This window comes from Rutidosis leptorrhynchoides, chromosome 1, assembly GCF_046630445.1.
Source record: "Rutidosis leptorrhynchoides isolate AG116_Rl617_1_P2 chromosome 1, CSIRO_AGI_Rlap_v1, whole genome shotgun sequence".
In the NCBI taxonomy this organism is placed as follows: Eukaryota; Viridiplantae; Streptophyta; class Magnoliopsida; order Asterales; family Asteraceae; genus Rutidosis; species Rutidosis leptorrhynchoides.
Genome location: NC_092333.1, coordinates 222200673 through 222225108, shown reverse-complemented (window position 1 = coordinate 222225108; position 24436 = coordinate 222200673). Strand labels below are relative to the sequence as shown.

The 24436-nt window shown below is 34.7% G+C and overlaps 1 protein-coding gene across 1 annotated transcript; it reads right to left on the bottom strand.

Moving 5' to 3' along the window:
- Window positions 1-2087: 2087 nt before the first annotated feature.
- On the bottom strand, window positions 2088-2894 carry LOC139894786 (uncharacterized). Its single transcript, XM_071878115.1, has one exon. It carries the CDS (start codon window positions 2892-2894, stop codon window positions 2088-2090), a length of 807 nt encoding a protein of 268 aa, XP_071734216.1.
- Between the last annotated feature and the right edge of the window lie 21542 nt (window positions 2895-24436).

The window sequence follows — 24436 nt, the reverse complement described above, 5'->3', positions numbered from 1 at the left end:
AGTAACTTTATATTGTACAAATGAAAACCAGAAAAAATTGTATAAAACTGCGAGAACCAATATAGACCGTACCATTGATTATATTTAGATCTTAACATATTTTTTATTAAATCAATAGGGCATATATGATATATGTAAAAGTGTAGAATGATAGAAAACCCCGTAAATATAAATATGACTTTATTATTGATACGATATATATAGAGATACAAATCCTAGAATGCTAAGAACCCTACCGGACCCAAGCCCACGTATCGGACTTGGGCCGAACTATTATTTAACACTCCCCGCAGTCCGAACGGCGAAATCACGAAAGTTCGGACTGGAGAGAAAACAATAAGTCGTTTAACAATGTTGGGCTAACATATTATCTAACAAAAGGTCGTTTAACTGTCATTTAATTTGTTACAACTAATGCATTTATGTTTATACATCAACACTCATAAATTGGGTTTATGTTAGTATAGAATGCGTAAAATTACCATGCATGTAAAATATGTTGTAAAAACTTAGATGAATAACGTGTGATTTCACCAACCTGGACACAAATAATTATATGGTCGAGTGACATATATTAGTAATTATTCAGTGAGTTTTGTAGTCCTTGACAATGACTTTAAAACGAGTTAAAGAGTATCCAAAACGGATTAAAGGTGAAAGAGATATCGAATCTCAAAGTTCTTAGTTTGGTGCAAAATCTATAAGTTTTAGTATTTGTCCCACATCGGTTGTGGGAGCAAACCTAAGGCTATAGTCTCCATAAATAAAGGTCTTAGGCTTTGTAGAAAAACACACCAAAAATTGTATAAGCATTTTTATACTAAAAGTGTTTTCCTCTTAGCTGCAACATGGTCTCCCCGTTCGATTACCTTTCAATCAAGTGTTCAAGTCCGGCAGTACGCTGCTTCATCAGTGGCGAGTTTACTTAGATGTTAGATGCCCGTGGGGTCACGGGACACCACTAGTTTAAATTTTTTACGTACAAATTACTTTTAAAATTTTGTAGGACACCACTAAATATAATTACAGGAACACATATATTTTTCGAATTTATAGTTTTTCATTTACATTGTATAGGACTCCGCTAAATTTAACTACTCGGACCACATATATTTTTCAAATTTTTAGTTTTTAAAGGTAAATAACTACTAAAATAATATTCAAATATAATTTGTACTGGAAAAAATTTTGAGACCCCATTGAGTTATCTTTCTGGAATCGCCACTGTGCTTCATACCGATGTACCATGTGATCAGATAAAGAATCTGTTTAAGTTTGTAGGTGAGATTGTATACGAAGCTGAAAATAATATATAAACTAATCGGATTATAATACTCGCACAAAATAAATAATTAGATTAAGAACGGAGAATAAAACGATCTAACCGAATTGAAGGTTGAGCGGGCTTAATATATTGTCGAAACAAAGTTGCTCTTTATCCTCAATTTATGATATTGCTGTATTCTATTAAAATAGTGGTGCAAGGTATATGCATCAGTATTTTTATTGTTTAGATGAGTTACCGGCTTTCATTTTCGAACAGATTTTATATAACATATTAGAGTTGTTCTATAAAGGAAAATTAACAGTTTACGTAATTGACCTATCATGTATCAGATACTTTGAACCGATTTTCAAACAATTTTAATTACATGATAAACTGTGTTCGTAATTTAATATGTGACATAAACGTTTATATCTGCTATAGATTATTATATAACATCTATGCTACTGACCCTTAGGCTATACATTTATGGGTATGCTTGTAAAGTTACTTCATATTTAGTTTGTTTACCCTGTTGACTAATTAATTGGGAGCACAATACATATCAGCATGTCGGCATATATTTGTGTTATTTAATTGGTTTATTTTCTTTTAAGTATATGGAAATGATATTGATATTGATATTGATTATTATTATTTTTTTTTAAAAGCATGATATATTACCTCGAATTGCAAGTACAGTTACATGACTTACAGTGCATCTATGATGCATACATGACACGCATGCTTACACAAATATAGCATGGACACGAAAATAAATTTGGGTTGCGAAGGGTGCAACCCTTACAATACAGCACACGAATTAAAGTAAATATATACTAGGATTTCTTATCCACGTTTGCCAATCGAAATTCCTGCCTTTTGCTCTATTAGAATTCCACTCAAAGGACTTGACTTGTATCTCATTTAGAGAAACCGGCGAGTTCCAAGCTTTGTTTTGAAAGATCAAGGATTTCCGATTCTTCCAAACGAGATATGCACAAGTCCAACAAATTGCTTGCAAAATCATACGTCCTTGTTTCGATCCCTGATTCGTTTGATCTATATTGAGTAGCTCTTCAAGACTTGATGTAGGAACATTCCCAAGATTCCACCAATTATACACTCGATTCCAAATATCGTAGACCCGATTGCAAAAGATAACCGAATGATCCACCGACTCCAAATCGTCGTCACATAATGGGCACCGCACACTATGCAAGTCGATTCCCCTTTTATCAAGTTCTAACCTTACCGGGATTTTTTTCTTTAAAGCTCTCCAAATAAATATCTTCACTTTTTTCGGCACCAAGTTGTTTCTTGTTTCCTTCACGTTGATGATAGGACCTAAAAGCTGAACATCTACGAGGGTAGAAAGCTTCTTCACTGTAAAGGTGCCATCGGAAGATAGACCCCATCTCCATGAATCCAAATTATTTGAATCCAGTGAGACCGAGGCTATCAGCTCCAATAGCGCATCCAGCTCGTTTGTTGTACGACCCATTGGTTCTCTAATCCACCTCCACGAAACACGATCACCAGTTAGCCGCTCACTGACAGTTGCTGATTTTGAAGCCTTGAGTCTGTATAAACTTGGAAAGAGGCGCAAAACTTCACAGGACCGCACCATTATTCTTCCCAAAATAGAGTATTCGAACCATTGCCCACCTTTTTGACAAAAGAACTTTTGAAAGGGATGTTTAGGCTTTCGATTGAATTACTTGCAGCAATTATATCACGCTAAATACACGTACGACATCGATTAGTAGCATCTGTTTGAGAGGAAAGACCTCCATCAGGTTCGTACATACTTCGAATGACTTTAACCCATAAAGTGTCGGTCTCGGTTAAAACCTCCACCACCACTTTTCAAGTAAAGACAAATTTTTACTTTTGAGAAAACCAATATTTAACCCCCCCCCCCCCCCCCCCCCCCCACATATGAAGAAATAACGGTTTCCCATTTAACCCCAACCATTTTAGAGCCCAATCCCGACCCGCCCAAAAAAAATGAACGTCTTACATTCTCAAGAATTTTTAACACACAAGGCGCATCACGAAAGAGCGAGAAGTAGTACAGCGAGAGACTCGAAAGGACCGATTTTATGAGAACTAATCTACTACCGAATGACATCGATCGCATCCTCCATTTCGAGAGCCTGTCTTTTATTTTTTCGATTACCGGGTTCCACAATTTATATTTGCTCATTTTAGTGCCAATTGGGTTCCCAAGGTAGATAAACAGAAATTTCCCCATTTGACAACCGACACAACTAGCCAATGTGTTGATTTCCTCCTAAGTGGATCCAATTCCGTACATGGAACTTTTGTGAAAGTTTACTTTTAATCCTGACGCCATTTCAAAGCATTTGAGAAGCTTTATTAGGTTAAAAATGTTGCCCCGATTCCATTCCTCGAAAAAATGTGGTGTCGTCCGCGTATTGAAGATGTGATATGGTTACCTTTTCGGCACCTACTTCAACCCCTTTGAACATACCTTTTTCTATTGCTGCTTTCACCAGAATATTAAGGCCTTCAGCTGCTAGAATGAAAAGAAAAGGCGATAACGGATCGCCTTGCCCGATGCCTCTTTCAAGTGTGAATTCCTTAGTAGGCGACCCGTTTATTAAAACCGAGACAATTGCTGAATTAATACATGCACTAATCCATTTTATCCACCTCAAAAAAAAAAAATATATATATATATATATATATATATATATATATATATATATATATATATATATATATATTGATTATTAACAATTCCTAGTTTATTATCAATTTAATGACTTTAAGTTCATATGTATAAACAAGCATGCATCGTAAGTATTTTGTAATAAATTCAAGGGTTAAAGCTACAAATAGGCATTATATTTTTTCAAATGTCTCGATGCCGTCCATATACCTATTTGTGTCTCAATGTCCGCTATATATACTTTCAAAAAGTGTAGCAACGTTAAAATTTTGTTACTAGTTACCTGCTGAATCCGTAAAGTTAATTATTTAACATTTTTTTTTTCATTTTATATAGCAATAAATAGGTCATATACTTTCAGTTTTGTTCTGATGTAGGCTATATAATTTCAATTTTTGTTCGGATGTATCACCAACGTGTCATGACTACTTAGAAGCCGTGTCATTGATTGTTTTCGTTGCAGGTAACATAAGTATAGTGGCTTACATTGGTACACTTTATGAAAGTATATAACCGCCAGTGAGACATAAATAGGTATATGAGCGACATCGAGATATTTGAGAAAGTATATAGCCTATTTGTAACTTTACCCTAAATTCAATAAGATATTTGGTATTATATATGCGTATTACTCCGTGGTTCTTGGTGAATGCATAATCACAAGACCTTGGATCTATATGTAAAATCTTGTTATAATTAGTTATTATTTATGAGCATGTCTAGTATGCTAATGCTTTTAGGGATTTTTATCTATACAATATGTTAGGCCTACATATTGAGAAGATAATATAATTTGTTTGCTAAATGCGATTTATATGGTCTTGTTTTTACATTCACATGGTTATATGTTACATGTGCCGAGTAATTGGTCGAGATTTATGAGCGAACTATATTAAATTAATTAATGTGACTATTGATTATTATTTGTAAGTTCGGCATTGTTATTAGTAATTGTTGCGATCAATTTTCAAGTGGAATATGGCCCCGACCACTCAACCAATCATGACCTCTACTACTAGTATTGTTACTAGCTCGATTCTTGCACCGTTTCATAACGCGGTTCTTTCTCATGTTGAAAAAATTGAGAAGTTCACATGTGTGAACTTTAAGCGTTGGCAGCAAAAGATGTTCTTTTATCTGACCACCCACGCTGAACCTTGCGAGGTTCTTGACTGAAACCGCTTCTCAAGTTTGCTGAAGGGGAACATGATGCGGTTCTTACTCAGGTTCAAAGACCTGAGAAGTTCACTTGTGTGAACTTCAGGCGTTGGTAGAAAAGATTTTCTTTTATCTAACCACGCTAAACCTTGTGAGGTTCTTAACTGAAACCGTTCCCCATCTTATTGAGGGGAAGATGATGCTTAAGTTGTGAGTGCGGTTCAGACTTGGAATCACTCGGTTGAGCCGAAACTAAGTCTTAAATGACATGGACCATTCATTTTATAACGTGTATTCGAATAGTTCTTGGACCGTTTCAGGACTGTTTTCCAATATGACTCCGAATAGGCTTTTGGAGCATTTCAGGATGCTTTCGGACTACTTCCGGACAGTGTCCAGACAGTATTCGAAACTGGTTTTGGATTGTCTTCGGGACATTATTGAGACAGTTTTAGACTGTTATTGGACTGGTTTTAAAGTTGTTTGTTTAACACTTTGGTTCAACCGTTTGTGTTGAAATGGTTTAGTCTAACCGTTTAGTTGAAACTTTTGGTTAACCTATTAGGTTTTGACATTACATGATTGCGTTAAAACCCGTTCCGCTTACGTGTAAGGGTTGAACCCTATTCGGGTTTTTTTCTTGTTTAGGTTAAAACCTGATTGGTTTTGAAACATGTTTGGCTTATCTCAGTTTGTTCATGATAAACCGAAACTTTTATTTTGAGTTGTAATCTCAACTTAATTCAATTCACGTGATACTTGTTGTTTTATTAACAACAATTGAGCCATTGAAACTTTTTGTTTTGTTAAAACAGTTTAGTTGAGTTCAAATTTTAGATGATCTCTAAAGTTAACTTGGTTGCTTCTAACACCAAGGAATGGTAGATTTATACTGGGATTATCAGTCATGTATGTGTAATGGAGAAAAGCTCTTCATGGATAACTGCGCCTTTGATGATATCAATGGCGAGGAGATTGTAATCCTGAAATGAACTCCAGGAAATGAACTTACATTGAACAATGTGTTATATGCTCTTAAGATTCGCAGGAATCTGGTGTCCAGATGGTTGTTAACCATATTTGCTATCGAAATAGGGTTTGGATATGATAGGGTTTTCTTGACCAAGAATGGAATGTTTGTTCAAATTAAGTGCAATGCTTGTTAACGATGATATGAATTAGATTGTTTCCAGTCCTGCTTACGTTATTGTGTCTTCAAATGTGTAGCATGGAAGACATGGTCATTGTTAACTAAATTCTATTTTTGGTTTGATGACACTAAACTTTTTACCACATTTTATATTGATTGTGTGTTAAATAAAAGTAAACGAGATTTATCCTTCAACACGGTTGAAAGAATAACCAAACCCTTGATATGGTCTACACTGATGTACGTGATTTGAAATCCATTCCAACGAGGAATGGTAACAAGTACTGCATTATGTTTATCGATGATAGAACGAAGTATTGTTATGTTTACTTGTTGAAAAGTAAAGATGAAGCAATTGAGAAGTTTATTGCTTATAAAAATGAAGTTGAGAATCAACTTGAACAGAAAATCAAGGTTGTTCGTAGTGATAGAGGTGGTGAATATGTCACACCTTTTGCTGAATTTTGTTCACAAAATAGCATTAGACATGAATTCACTGCACCTTACTCACCCCAATCGAATGAGAGTATTGAACGCAAGAATAGAACCTTGAAAGATATGGTGAATGCCATGTTGGTAAGTTCTGGTGTAAGCCAGTAAATGTGGGGGAATGTCATCCTATCGGCAAACTATCTTTTAAATAAGATACCCCAAAAGAAAAGGGATAAAGCCCCATACGAGTTATAGTGGAAAAGAAAACCATCCTAAGAGTACCCCCAAAGTGTGGGGGTTCCTAGCAAAGGTAGTTGTTCCACTACCTAAGGCACAAAACATGTCAAAGACTGTTGACTGCATATTTTCGGATATGCTGAGCACAGTATGGCTTATCGGTTCCTTGTGCATGAATCCAGGATTTCAGATATACACAAAGGTGTTGAAATGTCCCGTTCTTATTGATTAAAAACGTTCCATATTAATTGATTTCGTTGCGAGGTTTTGACTCTATATGAGACGTTTTTCAAAGACTACATTCATTTTAAAACAAACCATAACCTTTATTTCATCAATAAAGGTTAAAAAAGCTTTACGTAGATTATCAAATAATGATAATCTAAAATATCCTGTTTACACACGACCATTACATAATGGTTTACAATACAAATATGTTACAACAAAATAAGTTTCTTGAATGCAGTTTTTACACAATATCATACAAGCATGGACTCCAAATCTCGTCCTTATTTAAGTATGCGACAGCGGAAGCTCTTAATAATCACCTGAGAATAAACATGCTTAAAACGTCAACAAAAATGTTGGTGAGTTATAGGTTTAACCTATATATATATCAAATCATAATAATAGACCACAAGATTTCATATTTCCATACACATCACATACATAGAGATAAAAATCATTCATATGGTGAACACCTGGTAACCGACATTAACAAGATGCATATATAAGAATATCCCCATCATTCCGGGACACCCTTCGGATATGATATAAATTTCGAAGTACTAAAGCATCCGGTACTTTGGATGGGGTTTGTTAGGCCCAATAGATCTATCTTTAGGATTCGCGTCAATTAGGGTGTCTGTTCCCTAATTCTTAGATTACCAGACTTAATAAAAAGGGGCATATTCGATTTCGATAATTCAACCATAGAATGTAGTTTCACGTACTTGTGTCTATTTTGTAAATCATTTATAAAACCTGCATGTATTCTCATCCCAAAAATATTAGATTTTAAAAGTGGGACTATAACTCACTTTCACAGATTTTTACTTCGTCGGGAAGTAAGACTTGGCCACTGGTTGATTCACGATCCTATAACAATATATACATATATATCAAAGTATGTTCAAAATATATTTACAACACTTTTAATATATTTTGATGTTTTAAGTTTATTAAGTCAGCTGTCCTCGTTAGTAACCTACAACTAGTTGTCCACAGTTAGATGTACAGAAATAAATCGATAAATATTATCTTGAATCAATCCACGACCCAGTGTATACGTATCTCAGTATTGATCACAACTCAAACTATATATATTTTGGAATCAACCTCAACCCTGTATAGCTAACTCCAACATTCACATATAGAGTGTCTATGGTTGTTCCGAAATATATATAGATGTGTCGACATGATAGGTCGAAACATTGTATACGTGTCTATGGTATCTCAAGATTACATAATATACAATACAAGTTGATTAAGTTATGGTTGGAATAGATTTGTTACCAATTTTCACGTAGCTAAAATGAGAAAAATTATCCAATCTTGTTTTACCCATAACTTCTTCATTTTAAATCCGTTTTGAGTGAATCAAATTGCTATGGTTTCATATTGAACTCTATTTTATGAATCTAAACAGAAAAAGTATAGGTTTATAGTCGGAAAAATAAGTTACAAGTCGTTTTTGTAAAGGTAGTCATTTCAGTCGAAAGAACGACGTCTAGATGACCATTTTAGAAAACATACTTCCACTTTGAGTTTAACCATAATTTTTGGATATAGTTTCATGTTCATAATAAAAATCATTTTCTCAGAATAACAACTTTTAAATCAAAGTTTATCATAGTTTTTAATTAACTAACCCAAAACAGCCCGCGGTGTTACTACGACGGCGTAAATCCGGTTTTACGGTGTTTTTCGTGTCTCCAGGTTTTAAATCATTAAGTTAGCATATCATATAGATATAGAACATGTGTTTAGTTGATTTTAAAAGTCAAGTTAGAAGGATTAACTTTTTTTTGCGAACAAGTTTAGAATTAACTAAACTATGTTCTAGTGATTACAAGTTTAAACCTTCGAATAAGATAGCTTTATATATATGAATCGAATGCTGTTATGAACATCATTACTACCTTAATTTCCTTGGATAAACCTACTGGAAAAGAGAAAAATGGATCTAGCTTCAACGGATCCTTGGATGGCTCGAAGTTCTTGAAGCAGAATCATGACACGAAAACAAGTTCAAGTAAGATCATCACTTGAAATAAGATTGTTATAGTTATAGAAATTGAACCAAAGTTTGAATATGATTATTACCTTGTATTAGAATGATAACCTACTATAAGAAACAAAGATTTCTTGAGGTTGGATGATCACCTTACAAGATTGGAAGTGAGCTAGCAAACTTGAAAGTATTCTTGATTTTATGTAACTAGAACTTGTAGAATATATGAAGAACACTTAGAACTTGAAGATAGAACTTGAGAGAGATCAATTAGATGAAGAAAATTGAAGAATGAAAGTGTTTGTAGGTGTTTTTGGTCGTTGGTGTATGGATTAGATATAAAGGATATGTAATTTTGTTTTCATGTAAATAAGTCATGAATGATTACTCATATTTTTGTAATTTTATGAGATATTTCATGCTAGTTGCCAAATGATGGTTCCCACATGTGTTAGGTGACTCACATGGGCTGCTAAGAGCTGATCATTGGAGTGTATATACCAATAGTACATACATCTAAAAGCTGTGTATTGTACGAGTACGAATACGGGTGCATACGAGTAGAATTGTTGATGAAACTGAACGAGGATGTAATTGTAAGCATTTTTGTTAAGTAGAAGTATTTTGATAAGTGTATTGAAGTCTTTCAAAAGTGTATAAATACATATTAAAACACTACATGTATATACATTTTAACTGAGTCGTTAAGTCATCATTAGTCGTTACATGTAAGTGTTGTTTTGAAACCTTTAGGTTAACGATCTTGTTAAATGTTGTTAACCAAATGTTTATAATATCAAATGAGATTTTAAATTATTATATTATCATGATATTATCATGTATGAATATCTTTTAATATGATATATATACATTAAATGTCTTTACAACGATAATCGTTACATATATGTCTCGTTTAAAAATCATTAAGTTAGTAGTCTTGTTTTTACATATGTAGTTCATTGTTAATATACTTTATGATATGTTTTCTTATCATAGTATCATGTTAACTATATATATATATATCCATATATATGTCATCATATAGTTTTTACAAGTTTTAACATTCGTGAATCACCGATCAACTTGGGTGGTCAATTGTCTATATGAAACATATTTCAATTAATCAAGTCTTAACAAGTTTGATTGCTTAACATGTTGGAAACATTTAATCATGTAAATATCAATCTCAATTAATATATATAAACATGGAAAAGTTCGGGTCACTACAGTACCTACCCGTTAAATAAATTTCGTCCCGAAATTTTAAGCTGTTGAAGGTGTTGACGAATCTTCTGGAAATAGATGCGAGTATTTCTTCTTCACGCTCCCAGGTGAACTCGGGTCCTCTACGAGCATTCCATCGAACCTTAACAATTGGTATCTTGTTTTGCTTAAGTCTTTTAACCTCACGATCCATTATTTCGACGGGTTCTTCGATAAATTGGAGTTTTTCGTTGATTTGGATTTCATCTAACGGAATAGTGAGATCTTCTTTAGCAAAACATTTCTTCAAATTCGAGACGTGGAAAGTGTTATGTACAGCCGCGAGTTGTTGAGGTAACTCAAGTCGGTAAGCTACTGGTCCGACACGATCAATAATCTTGAATGGTCCAATATACCTTGGATTTAATTTCCCTCGTTTACCAAATCGAACAACGCCTTTCCAAGGTGCAACTTTAAGCATGACCATCTCTCCAATTTCAAATTCTATATCTTTTCTTTTAATGTCAGCGTAGCTCTTTTGTCGACTTTGGGCGGTTTTCAACCGTTGTTAAATTTGGATGATCTTCTCGGTAGTTTCTTGTATAATCTCCGGACCCGTAATCTGTCTATCCCCCACTTCACTCCAACAAATCGGAGACCTGCACTTTCTACCATAAAGTGCTTCAAACGGCGCCATCTCAATGCTTGAATGGTAGCTGTTGTTGTAGGAAAATTCTGCTAACGGTAGATGTCGATCCCAACTGTTTCCGAAATTAATAACACATGCTCGTAGCATGTCTTCAAGCGTTTGTATCGTCCTTTCGCTCTGCCCATCAGTTAGTGGATGATAGGCAGTACTCATGTCTAGACGAGTTCCTAATGCTTGCTGTAATGTCTGCCAGAATCTTGAAATAAATCTGCCATCCCTATCAGAGATAATAGAGATTGGTATTCCATGTCTGTAGACGACTTCCTTCAAATACAGTCATGCTAACTTCTCCATCTTGTCATGTTCTCTTATTGGCAGGAAGTGTGCTGATTTGGTGAGACGATCAACTATTACCCAAATAGTATCAAAACCACTTGCAGTCCTTGGCAATTTAGTGATGAAATCCATGGTAATATTTTCCCATTTCCATTCTGGGATTTCGGGTTGTTGAAGTAGACCTGATGGCTTCTGATGCTCAGCTTTGACCTTAGAACACGTCAAACATTCTCCTACGTATTTAGCAACATCGGCTTTCATACCCGGCCACCAAAAATGTTTCTTGAGATCCTTGTACATCTTTCCCGTTCCAGGATGTATTGAGTATCTGGTTTTATGAGCTTCTCTAAGTACCATTTCTCTCATATCTCCAAATTTTGGTACCCAAATCCTTTCAGCCCTATACCGGGTTCCGTCTTCCCGAATATTAAGATGCTTCTCCGATCCTTTGGGTATTTCATCCTTTAAATTTCCCTCTTTTAAAACTCCTTGTTGCGCCTCCTTTATTTGAGTAGTAAGGTTATTATGAATCATTATATTCATAGATTTTACTCGAATGGGTTCTCTGTCCTTCCTGCTCAAGGCATCGGCTACCACATTTGCCTTCCCCGGGTGGTAACGAATCTCAAAGTCGTAATCATTCAATAATTCAATCCACCTACGCTGCCTCATATTCAGTTGTTTCTGATTAAATATGTGTTGAAGACTTTTATGGTCGGTATATATAATACTTTTGACCCCATATAAGTAGTGCCTCCAAGTCTTTAATGCAAAAACAACCGCGCCTAATTCCAAATCATGCGTCGTATAATTTTGTTCATGAATCTTCAATTGTCTAGACGCATAAGCAATCACCTTCGTTCGTTGCATTAATACACAACCGAGACCTTGCTTTGATGCGTCACAATAAATCACAAAATCATCATTCCCTTCAGGCAATGACAATATAGGTGCCGTAGTTAGCTTTTTCTTCAATAACTGAAACGCTTTCTCTTGTTCATCATTCCATTCAAATTTCTTCCCTTTATGCGTTAATGCAGTCAAGGGTTTTGCTATTCTGGAAAAGTCTTGGATGAACCTTCTGTAGTAACCAGCTAGTCCTAAAAACTGGCGTATGTGTTTAGGAGTTTTCGGGGTTTCCCACTTTTCAACAGTTTCTATCTTTGCCGGATCCACCTTAATACCTTCTTTGTTCACTATGTGACCGAGGAATTGAACTTCTTCCAACCAAAATGCACACTTTGAAAATTTAGCGTACAATTCTTCCTTCCTCAATACTTCTAACACCTTTCTCAAATGTTCACCGTGTTCTTGGTCATTCTTTGAGTAAATAAGTATGTCATCAATGAAAACAATGACAAACTTGTCAAGGTATGGTCCACACACTCGGTTCATAAGGTCCATGAACACAGCTGGTGCATTAGTTAAACCAAACGGCATGACCATAAACTCATAATGACCGTAACGTGTTCTGAAAGCAGTCTTTGGAATATCATCTTCTTTCACCCGCATTTGATGATACCCGGAACGTAAGTCAATCTTTGAATAAACAGACGAGCCTTGTAGTTGATCAAATAAGTCGTCGATTCTCGGTAGTGGGTAGCGGTTCTTGATGGTAAGTTTGTTCAACTCTCGGTAGTCGATACACAACCTGAATGTACCATCTTTCTTCTTGACAAACAAAACAGGAGCTCCCCACGGTGATGTGCTTGGTCGAATGAAACCACGCTCTAAAAGTTCTTGTAATTGGCTTTGCAGTTCTTTCATCTCGCTGGGTGCGAGTCTGTAAGGAGCACGAGCTATTGGTACAGCTCCTGGTATAAGATCTATTTGAAATTCAACGGATCGATGCGGGGGTAATCCCGGTAATTCTTTCGGAAATACATCGGGAAATTCTTTTGCAATGGGAACATCATTGATGCTCTTTTCTTCAGTTTGTACTTTCTCGACGTGTGCTAGAACAGCATAGCAACCTTTTCTTATTAGTTTTTGTGCCTTCAAATTACTAATAAGATGCAGCTTAGTGTTGCCCTTTTCTCCGTACACCATTAAGGGTTTTCCTTTTTCTCGTATAATGCAAATTGCATTTTTGTAACAAACGATCTCTGCTTTCACTTCTTTCAACCAGTCCATACCGATTATCACATCAAAACTCCCTAACTCTACTGGTATCAAATCAATCTTAAATGTTTCGCTAACCAGTTTAATTTCTCGATTCCGACATATATTATCTGCTGAAATTAATTTACCATTTGCTAATTCGAGTAAAAATTTACTATCCAAAGGCGTCAATGGACAACTTAATTTAGCACAAAAATCTCTACTCATATAGCTTCTATCCGCACCCGAATCAAATAAAACGTAAGCAGATTTATTGTCAATAAGAAACGTACCCGTAACAAGCTCCGGGTCTTCCTGTGCCTCTGCCGCATTAATATTGAAAACTCTTCCGCGGCCTTGTCCATTCGTGTTCTCCTGGTTCGGGCAATTTCTAATGATGTGGCCCGGTTTTCCACATTTATAACAAACTACATTGGCATAACTTGCTCCGACACTACTTGCTCCGCCATTACTCGTTCCGACACCATTTGTTCCTTTCGTTCTATTAACCCCTGGTCCGTAGACCTCACACTTCGCTGCGCTATGACCATTTCTTTTACACTTGTTGCAAAATTTGGTGCAGAACCCCGAGTGATACTTTTCACACCTTTGGCATAGCTGCTTCTGATTGTTGTTATTGTTGCGGTTATTATTGTTGTTGGGATGATTGTTGTAGTTGCTGCTGCTGTTGTTGTTGTTGTTGTTGTTGTTGTTGTTGGGCCGTTTGTTGTAGTTGCGATTGATGTTGCGATTGCTGGGATAATTGTTGCGATTATTGTTGTAATTGCTGTTGTTGTTGTATTGGAGATTCTTATCACCATTTTCCTCCCACTTTCTTTTGACTTGCTTCACATTGGTCTCTTCAGCAGTCTGTTCTTTAATTCTTTCTTCAATCTGGTTCACTAGTTTGTGAGCCATTCTACATGCCTGTTGTATGGAGGCGGGCTCTTGTGAACTTATATCTTCTTGGATTCTTTCCGGCAATCCTTTCACAAACGCGTCGATCTTCTCTTCCTCATCTTCGAACGCTCCCGGACACAATAGGCACAATTCTGTGAATCGTCTTTCGTACGTGGTAATATCAAATCCTTGGGTTCGTAACCCTCTAAGTTCTGTCTTGAGCTTATTGACCTCGGTTCTGGGACGGTATTTCTCGTTCATCAAGTGCTTGAATGCTGACCACGGTAGTGCGTACGCATCGTCTTGTCCCACTTGCTCTAGATAGGTATTCCACCATGTTAACGCAGAACCTGTGAAGGTATGCATAGCGTACTTCACTTTGTCCTCTTCAGTACACTTACTTATGGCAAACACCGATTCGACCTTCTCGGTCCACCGTTTCAATCCGATCGGTCCTTCGGTTCCATCAAATTCCAAAGGTTTGCAGGCAGTGAATTCTTTGTAGGTGCATCCTACACGATTTCCTGTACTGCTAGATCCAAGGTTATTGTTGGTATGTAGCGCAGCCTGTACTGCGGCTATGTTTGAAGCTAGAAAAGTACGGAATTCCTCTTCATTCATATTCACGGTGTGTCGAGTAGTCGGTGCCATTTCCTTCAAAATAGTCAAATGGAACAAGTTAATCATACAGAATATTAAGAGTAGTTAATAGTATTTCGTAGCATAATATGAACTCATTTATAAAAGCTTTTTCTTCATATTAGCATTTTATAAGTTTAAATTCGGGTAGTACCTACCCGTTAAGTTCATACTTAGTAGCTAATATACAATTCAACTACTACAATTCTATATGAAAAACTGATTATAATAATATTTCGCGTTCAAACTTTTACACAATATTTTACAAACTTACAATACCGCTTATTTTACATATAGCATGAAATATAGCACACAATAAATTTGATACAAGATGGTTGTGAAGATAATTCTAGCTAGTACACAAGTCGTTCAGCAAAAGCAATAAAGACACGTAATTCATACGTCCAGAAACAAGTCATGCATTCTGGTTTTACTAGGATTACTTCCCATCCTTGGTCTTGTGGAACATAACCATTATGGCCGTTGATAAGACAGCGTGTTGTAACGTCGTCAAAGGGACGAGGGTTACGTAATGTTCAACAGTCCCGTAACAATCTAAAAACCTCATTTCTTACCCCAATTACCGACTCCGTCACTTGTGGGAACGTTTTGTTTAATAGTTGTAGCCCGATGTTCTTGTTCTCACTTTGGTGAGAAGCTAACATTACTAATCCGTAAGCATAACATGCTTCTTTATGTTGCATGTTAGCCGCTTTTTCTAAATCACGAAGTCCAATATTCGAATATATTGAGTCAAAATAATTTCTTAACCCATTGCGTAAAATAGCATTTGGGTTCCCCGCAATATATGCGTCAAAGTAAACACATCGTAACTTATGGATTTCCCAATGTGATATCCCCCATCTTTCGAACGAAAGCCTTTTATAAACTAAGGCATTCTTGGAACGTTCTTCGAATGTCTTACAAACTGATCTCGCCTTAAATAGTTGTGCCGAAGAATTCTGACCGACTCTAGACAAGATTTCATCAATCATGTCTCCGGGTAGGTCTCTTAAAATATTGGGTTGTCTATCCATTTTGTGTTTTTATACTGTAAAATAGACAAGAGTTAGATTCATAAAAAAAACTTATTAATACAAGCAACTTTTACATATATCATAAAGCATAAGCACACTATATTACATATATTACACCACACGAATACAACTATCTTATTCCGACTCGCTTGTTTCTTCTTCTTCGGTTTTGGTTCGTTTTGCCAAGTTTCTAGGGATATATGATGTTCCCCTAATACGAGCCGTAATTTTCCACATTGGTTTAGAAAAACCTGGTGGTTTAGAGGTTCCCGGGTCATTGTTACAACTTAAGGACTTCGGGGGTTGACGATACATATAAAGTTCATCGGGGTTGGAATTAGATTTCTCTATTTTTATGCCCTTTCCCTTATTATTTTCTTTTGCCTTTTTAAATTCAGTTGGGGTAATTTCTATAACATCATCGGAATTCTCGTCGGAATCCGATTCATCGAAGAATTGGTAATCCTCCCAATATTTTGCTTCCTTGGCGGAAACACCATTGACCATAATTAACCTTGGTCGGTTGGTTGAGGATTTTCTTTTACTTAACCGTTTTATTATTTCCCCCAACGGTTCTATTTCTTCATCTGGTTCTGATTCTTCTTCCGGTTTCGATTCTTCTTCCGGTTCCGACTCTTCTTCCGGTTCCTCTTCGGGAACTTGTGAATCAGTCCACGAATCATTCCAATTTACATTTGACTCTTCATTATTATTAGGTGAGTCAATGGGACTTGTTCTAGAGATAGACATCTATCACATAATATCAAACGCGTTAAGAGATTAATATATCACATAATATTCACATGTTAAAAATATATAGTTTCCAACAAAATTTGTTAAGCAATCATTTTTCAAGTAAACACGGTCGAAGTCCAGACTCACTAATGCATCCTAACAAACTCGATAAGACACACTAATGCAAAATTCTGGTTCTCTAAGACCAACGCTCTGATACCAACTGAAATGTCCCGTTCTTATTGATTAAAAACGTTCCATATTAATTGATTTCGTTGCGAGGTTTTGACCTCTATATGAGACGTTTTTCAAAGACTACATTCATTTTAAAACAAACCATAACCTTTATTTCATCAATAAAGGTTAAAAAAGCTTTACGTAGATTATCAAATAATGATAATCTAAAATATCCTGTTTACACACGACCATTACATAATGGTTTACAATACAAATATGTTACAACAAAATAAGTTTCTTGAATGCAGTTTTTACACAATATCATACAAGCATGGACTCCAAATCTCGTCCTTATTTAAGTATGTGACAGCGGAAGCTCTTAATAATCACCTGAGAATAAACATGCTTAAAACGTCAACAAAAATGTTGGTGAGTTATAGGTTTAACCTATATATATCAAATCATAATAATAGACCACAAGATTTCATATTTCAATACACATCCCATACATAGAGATAAAAATCATTCATATGGTGAACACCTGGTAATCGACATTAACAAGATGCATATATAAGAATATCCCCATCATTCCGGGACACCCTTCGGATATGATATAAATTTCGAAGTACTAAAGCATCCGGTACTTTGGATGGGGTTTGTTAGGCCCAATAGATCTATCTTTAGGATTCGCGTCAATTAGGGTGTCTGTTCCCTAATTCTTAGATTACTAGACTTAATAAAAAGGGGAATATTCGATTTCGATAATTCAACCATAGAATGTAGTTTCACGTACTTGTGTCTATTTTGTAAATCATTTATAAAACCTGCATGTATTCTCATCCCAAAAATATTAGATTTTAAAAGTGGGACTATAACTCACTTTCACAGATTTTTACTTCGTCGGGAAGTAAGACTTGGCCACTGGTTGATTCACGATCCTATAACAATATATACATATATATCAAAGTATGTTCAAAATATATTTACAACACTTTTAATATATTTTGATGTTTTAAGTTTATTAAGTCAGCTGTCCTCGTTAGTAACCTACAACTAGTTGTCCACAGTTAGATGTACAGAAATAAATCGATAAATATTATCTTGAATCAATCCACGACCCAGTGTATACGTATCTCAGTATTGATCACAACTCAAACTATATATATTTTGGAATCAACCTCAACCCTGTATAGCTAACTCCAACATTCACATATAGAGTGTCTATGGTTGTTCCGAAATATATATAGATGTGTCGACATGATAGGTCGAAACATTGTATACGTGTCTATGGTATCTCAAGATTACATAATATACAATACAAGTTGATTAAGTTATGGTTGGAATATATTTGTTACCAATTTTCACGTAGCTAAAATGAGAAAAATTATCCAATCTTGTTTTACCCATAACTTCTTCATTTTAAATCCGTTTTGAGTGAATCAAATTGCTATGGTTTCATATTGAACTCTATTTTATGAATCTAAACAGAAAAAGTATAGGTTTATAGTCGGAAAAATAAGTTACAAGTCGTTTTTGTAAAGGTAGTCATTTCAGTCGAAAGAACGACGTCTAGATGACCATTTTAGAAAACATACTTCCACTTTGAGTTTAACCATAATTTTTGGATATAGTTTCATGTTCATAATAAAAATCATTTTCTCAGAATAACAACTTTTAAATCAAAGTTTATCATAGTTTTTAATTAACTAACCCAAAACAGCCCGCGGTATTACTACGACGGCGTAAATCCGGTTTTACGGTGTTTTTCGTGTCTCCAGGTTTTAAATCATTAAGTTAGCATATCATATAGATATAGAACATGTGTTTAGTTGATTTTAAAAGTCAAGTTAGAAGGATTAACTTTTGTTTGCGAACAAGTTTAGAATTAACTAAACTATGTTCTAGTGATTACAAGTTTAAACCTTCGAATAAGATAGCTTTATATGTATGAATCGAATGATGTTATGAACATCATTACTACCTTAATTTCCTTGGATAAACCTACTGGAAAAGAGAATAATGGATCTAGCTTCAACGGATCCTTGGATGGCTCGAAGTTCTTGAAGCAGAATCATGACACGAAAACAAGTTCAAGTAAGATCATCACTTGAAATAAGATTGTTATAGTTATAGAAATTGAACCAAAGTTTGAATATGATTATTAAATTGTATTAGAATGATAACCTACTATAAGAAACAAAGATTTCTTGAGGTTGGATGATCACCTTACAAGATTGGAAGTGAGCTAGCAAACTTGAAAGTATTCTTGATTTTATGTAACTAGAACTTGTAGAATATATGAAGAACACTTAGAACTTGAAGATAGAACTTGAGAGAGATCAATTAGATGAAGAAAATTGAAGAATGAAAGTGTTTGTAGGTGTTTTTGGTCGTTGGTGTATGGATTAGATATAAAGGATATGTAATTTTGTTTTCATGTAAATAAGTCATGAATGATTACTCATATTTTTGTAATTTTATAAGATATTTCATGCTAGTTGCCAAATGATGGTTCCCACATGTGTTAGGTGACTCACATGGGCTGCTAAGAGCTGATAATTGGAGTGTATATACCAATAGTACATACATCTAAAAGCTGTGTATTGTACGAGTACGAATACGGGTGCATACGAGTAGAATTGTTGATGAAACTGAACGAGGATGTAATTGTAAGCATTTTTGTTAAGTAGAAGTATTTTGATAAGTATATTGAAGTCTTTCAAAAGTGTATAAATACATATTAAAACACTACATGTATATACATTTTAACTGAGTCGTTAAGTCATCGTTAGTCGTTACATGTAAGTGTTGTTTTGAAACCTTTAGGTTAACGATCTTGTTAAATGTTGTTAACCCAATGTTTATAATATCAAATGAGATTTTAAATTATTATATTATCATGATATTATCATGTATGAATATCTCTTAATATGATATATATACATTAAATGTCTTTACAACGATAATCGTTACATATATGTCTCGTTTAAAAATCATTAAGTTAGTAGTCTTGTTTTTACATATGTAGTTCATTGTTAATATACTTTATGATATATTTTCTTATCATAGTATCATGTTAACTATATATATATATATATATCCATATATATGTCATCATATAGTTTTTACAAGTTTTAACGTTCGTGAATCACCGATCAACTTGGGTGGTCAATTGTCTATATGAAACATATTTCAATTAATCAAGTCTTAACAAGTTTGATTGCTTAACATGTTGGAAACATTTAATCATGTAAATATCAATCTCAATTAATATATATAAACATGGAAAAGTTCGGGTCACTACAGGTGTTATAATGGAATCTAGAAATACTTCATTATCGTGGAAGTTCTTCTAGAATAGACGATGAAGGTGTTCAAGATGAGACACCTAAAGCTAGTAATTAAAGAAACTTCCTCGATAAATAGCATACACATTTAAGGTGGTGTATAAGTATATGAAGTCGATTTTGTCATGATTCCTGGGATATGGTATAACATTCTTTGTGAAAAAAGCTACGGAGAACATGAATGATGTGTCTTCTATTCTAATGCTTTGGACAAAGTCTGTGGAGTACTAGAATTGGACTTGTTAATGATGATCATCTGCAGAGATAAATTAACAACTAATATTTCACTGTGTTGAATTTATTAAAGACAAAATCACTTTTATTTAGTAATAGAAGCATTTGGTATATTGTGAAATCAGATTTGTACATTGATGATGTGAATTATTCCATTTTATGTGAATTTTATGATATTGAAAATAATTATAAATATAAAGATGTCAATCTTTATTATATTATTATCTTGAGATTTGAATTACCTAGTCAGAATTCAGATGTGGAAATATAATTTGAGTGTGAGAGCTTTGTTAAGTTTTCATAATTCGACATCTCTAATTCAAACCTAGAATATGACTAAGAATTGCTCAAATATGGTAAAATATATGGATCACAAAAGATGTAAATCTTATGTGTGGGCATTTGAACGTTGCATTGATTAAAATCATATTAGATATATATGATTATGATATCAAGTTGCAAGAAATGTGGGGGAAGCTTTGAAATGATAAGAAATAACCCTTGTTAGTTGTGTAAAATGAACCCAATAGCTTGAAAATGTGAGGGTGTCTTGTCTTTTAATATCAAGAACATGATTCACGATAACACGTTGTAATGTATCTAATGAGTTGTACTAGATCTGACTTAACATATGCTATAAGCAAGCTAAGTAGATACAAGAGTAATCCAAGTATATCTCATTAGAGTTGTATGATTAGGTTAATTTAGTAACAGATATCCTGCAGTGATCGAGGGACACTGTGATGCAAACTACATATCTGATACAAATGATTCCAGAGCGACAAGTGGGTATATATTCACACTTAGAGGTGCTGTTATATCGTGGAAATCGTTTAAACAAGTGATTATTGATATATCCACGATGGAATCATAATTCATAGCTTTAGATAAAGCTGTGAAGAGGCATAATGGCTACGTTAATTCGTTAAAGAAATACAAGATGGCCTAAACCGGTGTCGGCCATATGTATACATTGTGATAGCCAATCGGTGATTGGCAGAGCTCATAGTACAATGTGTAATGATATGAATAAACATATGAGACGTAGACATAATACAGTACGACAACTAATCTCTAAAGGAATTATCAATATTGACTATGTGAAGTCAATCGATAATATTACGAATCCGCTGACAAAAGGCTTAAGCAGAGAGTTAGCGTATAAGTCGTGTGTGGGAATGGAAATGAAGCCATTGAAAGGCTAAGTTTATATGAAGGAAAACCTAACTCGATTGACTGGAGATCCCAATATCTGAGTTCAATAGGACAACCTACTTATATGAATTGATGAAGTCACTGTGGGGGAGTTAATTACTAAACTAGCAACCGCTACACCTTTTAAAAGGAGTTTACTAATTATAGACTTCCTAGTCCTTTCCTTAAAGTGACAATGAAGAGGATAAGCCTATAGCTTTTATTGATTCAATTGAAATAACTATGTGTGGTTAATCAATAGCCATTCGGTGGTGAATCACATATGTGAGAGAGAAGTTGGGTCACTTCGAAGGGTATTGTTGGGGCACAATACTTGATAAGCTCTCGTAGAACCAGGCTAATTCTCATGACCATAATGAACATAATTATGAGGACTTGACGTTGTCAGGGAGACTCTTGTGTGAAGCGTATTGTCGCCTACACAAACTGCAGACGAGTTCAAAGACATCGTCGTCTACTCAGAGCTAGCAGACTAAGTGCGTTTTTACAAGCGAAAGTTCAAAGGATAAAACCTACTTATCATATGCAAGATTCAACCGATAAAACTTAATCGAAATATTCTTGTTTCTGAGATCGATCTCCATTCATGTGGGGGATTGTTGGAAAAACTTGATGAAAAACGCGTGTTTTAACCAAACTTTGGACACAAATACTTATATGGTCGAGTGACATATATTAGTAATTATTGAGTGAGTTTTGTAGTCCTTGACAATGGCTTTAAAACGAGTTAAGGAGTGTCCAAAACGGATTAAAGATAAAAGAGATATCGAATTTCAAAGTTGTTAGTTAGGTGCAAAATCTAGAAGATTTAATATTTGTCCCACATCGGTTGTAGGAGCAAACCTAAGGCTATAGTCTCCACTATAGATAAAGGCCTTAGGCTTTGTAGAATAACACACCAAAAATTGTATAAGCTTTTTTATACAATAAGAGTTATCCTCTTAGCCGCAACATGGTCTCCCTGTTCCGGTTACCTTTCAGGAAAGTGTTCAAGTTCGGACCGGTGTACTCTGGGAACAGACGAAGAATCTGTTTAAGGGAATTGCGTTAAACACAAGCCCGATCAACCTTCAATTCGATTATATCGTTTTATTCTCTGTTCTTAATTTGATTATTTATTTTGTGTGAGTATTATAATTCGATTAGTTTATATATTATTTACACTTTCATGTACAATTTTATCTACAAAATAACGATTGAATCCATTGATGAATAACTTTGCCACCTTGACAATTAATAAATCGGATTTATCAAATTCCATCATTTAATCAGTTATGTGTAGCCAGTAACATGACTACACCCATGAACTGCATCTTTTTATTTATTTTTATATTATTATTATTATTATTATTATTAATTATTATTCCTAGTATTAAAATAAAAAAGAGATTAGATAAAATGTGTTCCAACTTGATTTTTCTTCATGTTCACATATAAACTATACTCGTATTTCTTTTAGTTACCAATGTGCACACGTAAACGGTTCAAACTCCACTTTCTTTCAAATCCGCTGTGCACATATGAACGATTTGATCCCCGTTTTCTTTCGAGTCCGATGTGCACATATCTTCTTCCAAAACCAAGCCGTGTATCGAACCCCGCTTTCTCTCGAGTCCGATGTTCATTAGATGTGCGAATATATATCGAGTCCGATGTCAGGGCCGTCTCATTACTTTGAAAGGCCATGTACGGGATATTAAATGAGCCTTCATAAAAAATTAAAATTTTAACATCCTCATCATCACGTTTTATCAAATGCCTCAATTTTCGTGTCCGCTTAATACAAATAAGTGATCACACGCCCAGTATCCCGTTTAACAAAACGACCCGTATTCAAAATTTTGAGCCCTGTGCGATTGGCTTACTCGCACACCCTCTGAGACGCCCATGTCTGATGTGCACATATGATATACTACAGGTTTGTTTCGTGTCCAATGTAAACATATGAACAAGTCTTCTTCATTCAAATCCGATAAGTTTTGTACGTTCACATCTGAACAACCCGTAGTTGTTACATATGCACACATGAACAATTTCTTTGTCATCATCTTCATTCATGTATTTAACCCAAATAACATAATGTGAAAACGTATAATTTGGTGTGTAGCAATACTAACTAATCAATAACCCTTTTCACGAAATCAAACTTGATCGAAACACAAAATTTAATTCGGTATGATAAAAAAAATTAAAAATAAACAAAAAAACCTCACAAATACTTTATAAGAAACTCACCTTTACTAACAAAAAAACTTTAACATAAAACATGTTGATATATTTGTTCAAAAGTTTATTAGTTTGGTATATTTTTTTCCCAAGCCAAAAGGATTAATAATCATCTGTAGACTGTAGTGTTGTTGTTCTATTGATCTAAGATGAAAATTTGAGATGTCAATGAAAGAAAAAAAGGGAAAGAATGGTTTTATTCAACTTTTTCCCGTAAAAGTTGCGTTTTGTTTCATTGTCGGGAAATCATTTAATAAGGAGTAGTGTAAATGACTACATTACCCATTTCTCTATTTTAAATATTAATTTCTTTATATATAATTACTACATTGCCATCTTCAATTCAACTCGCAGTTCTCGTCTTTAGCTTAGTTTGCTTAAGGCTCGAGCTTAGTTAGCTTTTGTTCTTTGTTGAGTGTTTAGAGTTGTTCTCTTCTTCCGAGCCTTGTAGTGCTTTTATCTCGTT